Raw genomic sequence first — 6,000 nt, 5'->3', positions numbered from 1 at the left:
ACCAGAGAGCTGGTTTCTGTGGAAACCCTGGACCTGAGCAATAATGACATCACTGAGCTACGAGGGCACTGCTTTCCTGCAGGCCTCCAAATCAGAGACCTGTAAGTACAATCTCTAAGAATTACTGTGCTCTTTAATACATCTTAAGGTTAGATGAAACTTAAATGGTCCCTGTGGGTTTTTTTTTAACAGTAAATATCAGAAGAAAAATACAATAAAACAGAAAACAGTGCACACAAAATCCCTGATGTTTAAATACTGACTACCATACTAAAGCTACATCGACTGTATTAATGAAAACAAATGGGGAAAATTGGCTACAGCATATATGAAGTATGTAAAATAACTCCAGAGAGACCGAAACAGGGCCATTCATGTTTCAGCTCGTTTGAGGTTTGTGAGAAATCTCTTATGTCACGATGTGCTGTTTCTGTGCTCAGATACTTGAGCAACAATAAGATCAGCGTGCTGGAGCTCGGAGCTCTGGACCATCTGGGCTCAACACTACAGGTCCTGAGACTGAGCCGAAACCGCATCAGCCAGATCCCCGTGAGAGCCTTCCAGCTCCCCAGGCTCACCCAGCTGTGAGTACCACTGGATTTCATCAGTTAAACAACATCGTTAGTGTGCTGACAAGGTTGTGTTTTGATCTGTCAGAATGGTTTGACCTGCGAAAACAATATTCATTTTCAGCCTAAACACAAATGTCAAAAATCCGAGTTTTCCAGCTGTAGCCTTTGGAAACGTTACAGGATTGAAAAGAATGAAGTTTCAATGAGGTGGAGTTTGTAGTGTCTGTTGATTGAGGTCTGTGGGTTTAACATTTGGAACGCTATTAGTGTGAGCTATACCTCTAGGGGTGGATAAGGTCTGACAAGGTAAACACCAGAGCCATATTATTAGTAATTTATTGCCTTCCTTCATATCCCCAAAGTGGCTAGTGCATTCCCCGCACTGCGCTCCATTATCTTTGTCAAACTTCCCTCCAGCGTAACAGCAAGGTCGACCTACTTGTAGCTCAACACCTCCGCTCTGGAGAGCAAAGGGACTCACGTAATGGGAGTCTCCTCCATTGTGGCCCCAGCAGTTTCTCCTGGTGCCTTTTGTGGGACAGGTGGCCCCGGTGACACTGGATCTGCACATGGTTGCGTTGATGCACATCTGACACAAAAGACCTCTGTGGATGTTTATCTTTACCAACCTGAGGGCTTTTAGAGTCTTCACAATCTCACACACACACACACACACACACACACGTACCAGATGTATAGATTCACATGTAGAAACTTTATATGCAAAATGAATAATCACTGCTGTGTTTAATAACCCTACATTGTCTGACTGTTAAGTCATGGGGTCAGAAGTTGACCCTTGTTTGTAAGCTAAATCCTGGGGGTATACAGCGCTGGCCTCATGCCACAGCTGGAAAGGACACCGCAGAGGAATGCCTGTTAAGCCTGGAGTTTGTTAACTACAAAATGCCGCAGCTCCAAGGGAAGCATGCAGGCTACAGGATTCTTTGGTTTTGACTACAGTGTGATGGATGAATATATAGAATGAGGGTAAAACATTCCTCGGTCAGAGTCAGAGAAAAAAATCTGCATGTTTTGAAATGTACGGAATATTTTGACAGTATGAGTTTGGAGGATGATAAAGTGCGTCACTGATTTTCTCTCATGATCACTTGCTGCATTTCTTTTGGTTTGCGTGTCCACCCTGCAGTGAGCTGAACAGGAACCGTATTCGTCAGGTGGAGGGTCTGACCTTCCAGGGTCTGTCCAGCCTGGAGGTCCTCAAGCTGCAAAGAAACAGCATCAGCAAACTGACTGACGGGGCCTTCTGGGACCTGGCCAAGATGAAAGTCCTGTATGTATGAAAATAATAATAAAATGAAACAGTATCAATACATAAGCATAACAATAGTTACCTAAAATTGGAAATTTTACACATGACACAACATGACAATCTTAAAACATAATATCCAACCTAAAATCTGAAACTTACCATCTGATTTGTGGAGTTTGGATGCAGGTCAAAGCTTGGAGCAAGCACCAGCTGCTCCTAGAGACTAATCCTATTTGCACCAGTTACTATTACAGGAATACTCATCCAAACCTTTATAAAAATAACACATTTTTGTATTTACTGGAACTTGCTCACTATCGCAACAATCACACCTTGTCCTGCCAACCTGCAATTTTTACACATTACTTCAATTGCACGCAAAATAACACAATAATGGTCACAATTACACTGCAATTTTTCAGAGACAGCAAAGCAAATTAAGTCATTTCAGGGTGCAACAATTACCACCAAACTCCGGCCATCCTGTTGCAAGTAAACGACTGTGTCCAAATCCTCAATGTCTGACTTCCTAATGACACTTATTTTGCATATTTTTGTCTCTTGCAGTCACCTGGACTACAACAGCCTGACAGAGGTGAACAGTGGCTCCCTATACGGCCTGACCTCCCTTCAGCAATTATTCCTCAGTAACAACTCTATAGCCCGCATCAACGCTGACGGATGGAAGTTCTGCCAAAAGCTGAGGGAACTGTGAGTACTAGCATTTAAATCAGCCCGAGCTGATTCAAACTCTTGTGCCAGATGTTCCTAAACCTAGAATGAGAACTGCAGTGGAAGAAACAGCAATGGGTATATGTTTTTCCATTTAGAAGATAAAGGTATGTTTTAAACTTGAAAACCAACTGAGTGAAATTTTGCTCTGTCTCTGGGATTTTTGGCCTATAGCCTGAGAACACTCCCCACCCCCACTCGTATCATCCACCTACCTTCCAAAGGGTTAAATGACATTGTGCCTTAACACTCAATATGCTACGCTATTCTCAGAATAAGCCTGTTTATCCCATAATTAGAGCTGGGCTCAACAGCACTCAAGCTCTTCGACAAGAGTTTTTGTACTCAGTTCTGAAGCACAGGGGTTTAGCAAACCGGCATGTAATCCTCTACCGGTTGTGTCGTGGTAATTACCCTGAAGGATCGCCTTCGCAGCCTTTGTCTACGGAATGAGGAGTTATTATCTGAGAGCTGTTCCCCTTCTGTTGACATGACTGTCGCATTGCTGTTGTAAAGTGCTTTGCTCAGCTGAGGCGTTGCTAACTGCGAGGTAGCCTGGGGTATCTGTGGCGCCTATGTTTGTTCATGTCTAACAGTCAGACCGGATCAAGATATAGATGGCGTTCATCTTAGTTTGCTCGGTGTATCTCAATGCTGTTTCTTGTGTGCACGTCTGTGAATGACAGATTGCTCCCAGCGCCACCCCTGAATCATCCTCCCGACGCTGCGCCAGCAGGCAGTTATATGATTTGAGTTATGATGACCCCCATGACTGGTAGAAAAGACTCATCTTTGCGCGGATCAGTTGCTGAATTCCCAATGCAAGGCCGAGCTAGTCATTAGGGAGAATCTCTGCACACATGGCAGGTCAAGCAAACCTGAAGCCAGGGACAGATGACAGGGGCCACAGAGAGGCCAATAAAATGGACAATACTGCCTTTGACCACTTTATGAAAGATACCATTATTGGATGTATAATCAGGATTTATCACTTGGTAGTACATACATACCATGAAAAACATTCTCTCAAGTCATTCAAACAAGCCTTTATTTTCACCTGCTTCCTTTAGTCAGGTGTTGTATTCTTACTAGCAGTATTGTTTCTCCAAATTACACAAGTGAAACTGCTTGGAAATCCATGTACTGTTCTCATCCCACTTGGATTTCCTCCAGCTATATAAGAACGAGATTTGATAGGAAAATAAGTAACATTTTGAGGACTGCAGTTCACATGAGTGACAGTGTGTTCCCCTGGGGTTTACCACATGCTCAAGTAAGCTTATAAATGGAGGTTGTAGCCATGCAAAGTTTCAACCAGGAATGTCTTTTCCTCCCTGTCAAACAGTTAGGACTTCAGTTGAGCTCTAAGGTCTGCTAAGCCCATTCTCTGTTAACATCTTGTGGTGAAGGAAAAGGCACAATGGAAAAGCACATCACAGAGTGGCAAATAGACATTGAATCAGCCATGAAATTTAAGTATAATGATGTCGCGAGCTGCCTCAACGTTCTGCCAACCTGTCATCTCCTTCCAGACCTCACACAGAACATTTCTCTTTCTTTCCCCTGTTTTTCCTCTCTTTCTCTCCGTCTCCATGTCTGCCTCCGTCCTCTGTTCTGTCTGCCTTGCGCTCTGTTTCTCTCTCCAGCAATCTGTCGTACAACAACTTGACTCGTCTGGATGAAGGCAGTCTGGCTGTGCTGGGGGATCTCCACGCTCTCCGTCTGGGCCACAACTCCATCAGCCACATCACCGAGGGAGCCTTCAAAGGCCTCAAGGCCGTGCGCATCCTGTAAGTACCAACCCCTCCCCAACCACCATTACCAAGCCTCAAATGACCCCCAACAACCCATTCATTACAGTTTTGCCCCAGCTGTCAATAAGGCCAAGATGTGCCACTTGGGAGCAGTGAAAGCTGAGATGTTCAATATTTGTTTTGCCTCTGTGATATTTGATATTTAGGCTTACACAGTCCCTTCATTTGACTTCAGAAAGCAGGAGTTGTTGATTTTTCCAGGCGGGTTTGATCTCGATTTGCATTCTTTTCTATTCATGAGGTTTCCTTTGTTTTAACGAGGTGTTCATGCATCACTATTGCCTGTTGCGTTTCTGTGGCAACTTATTATTTTTCTCGTGTCTTTTCTCACTTTGTTCCTTTTGTCTGGTTTTGTTTTTGGGTTTCTGTTTTGTCTGGAGCACTGGTTCCCAACAAACTTGGGTCTAAAAGTGTTCCACGTTGCTCACCTCCCTCGAGATCCTCCCTCGCCTTTAGAGGCCGTGGATAAAGGGAGAGGTTTCTTTTCCCGCTGATCCACCTCTTGCACAAAAAGCCCAAAGGCCCGAAGAAAGAAAAGGAGGGAATGAAAGGGAGAAAGTCAGGGGATAAATCCAGCAGAAAGACTTGGGGGTCTTGGGTCCTAACCAAGGTCCTCTTGGCTATGCCTTCCTCCCGGTGAGAGAGCCAGAGAGGAGTGTTGTGCCAGAAGTTGCTAGACAAGCTTTCTCTCACAACTGGGTGACAAGCCAAGGCACATAAGGCCCCTCTGCTGGCACACTGGGTGCTAGATAACTAGCTACAGAGGGAAATAGAGGGTGGGATAGGGAGCTGAGCTTGTGACCGCCCTATCTGAGCCCTTCTCTCATGTTTCCCTTTCTTGTCTTTAATTGCTCACTTTGTTTCTTTTGGCTTTAGTTTTTTAAAGCACACTTAATACCCTTCTGCTCTGTTCTCCTAAATGTATTCTGTCATCTCCTCATGTTATCCCCCAACACACACACTTTCTCTGTCTTGATTTTGCATGATCTTTTCTCTCCGTCTCTTTTATCGCTCCTGCTCTCTGTGTCTTTGAGGCAGGCCTAATCTAATCAGTGGAGGGGAGGACAGGCATGGGCTGGGTCCTGAAAAGGAGCCGGGGGAGCTTTAATTGGGCCTGCGCTGCTGGTCGTGCTGGCATGGGGCTGGAGCCTGCATCGGGGTGTGAAAGCTCCAAACAAGCCAGCCTGCGCTCTAATTCGGCCACGGGGGTCGTTGGCTCATCGGGGCCCCCCTTCTCAGTGCCCGGTCTCCCTGCTCTGCAGCCCCCACCACTGGCCTTGCTTTAACAAGGCAACAGCCATTCACATTCAGCCAGCCAGAAAGAGTAGGAAATTGGCAGGCCCTGTCCAGTCCAACTAAGACAGCAGCCAATGGAGACTGAAAAGAACCAGAGGGGGATAAGAGATGCTTGGAAAGCAAGAGGAGGAGGAGGTGGAGTGGAGGTGCTATTGTGGAGATGATGGAGGGTGTGGCTGACGATCAACCTCAAAGGCCTTTCTCAAGTTTGAAAGAAAGTCTTTTAATGGTTCAGAGGAGTCCTCCGACTCTGTTGTTTTTCTTTTCAATTACCATGCAGAAGGGTGGCTCCTCTGCAGCTATGACTTCACCT

General features: G+C 45.4%; 1 protein-coding gene across 1 annotated transcript in view; it reads left to right on the top strand.

Annotated features, from left to right (window-relative positions):
- lrig1 (leucine-rich repeats and immunoglobulin-like domains 1) overlaps positions 1-6,000 on the top strand; it is a 37,175-nt gene that overhangs the window by 20,547 nt on the left and 10,628 nt on the right. The window contains exons 4-8 of the mRNA XM_076751341.1: positions 1-101; positions 441-584; positions 1,723-1,866; positions 2,413-2,556; positions 4,224-4,367. The exon at positions 1-101 is cut by the window's left edge and continues 37 nt beyond it. Of these exons, the coding sequence (XP_076607456.1) occupies positions 1-101; positions 441-584; positions 1,723-1,866; positions 2,413-2,556; positions 4,224-4,367 (677 nt within the window). The remainder of the gene's footprint in view (positions 102-440; positions 585-1,722; positions 1,867-2,412; positions 2,557-4,223; positions 4,368-6,000) is intronic.

Source organism: Chaetodon auriga, chromosome 2 (assembly GCF_051107435.1).
Source record: "Chaetodon auriga isolate fChaAug3 chromosome 2, fChaAug3.hap1, whole genome shotgun sequence".
In the NCBI taxonomy this organism is placed as follows: Eukaryota; Metazoa; Chordata; class Actinopteri; order Chaetodontiformes; family Chaetodontidae; genus Chaetodon; species Chaetodon auriga.
Note: the sequence above shows the minus strand (reverse complement) of the source record. Positions and strands in the feature narration are given on the sequence as shown.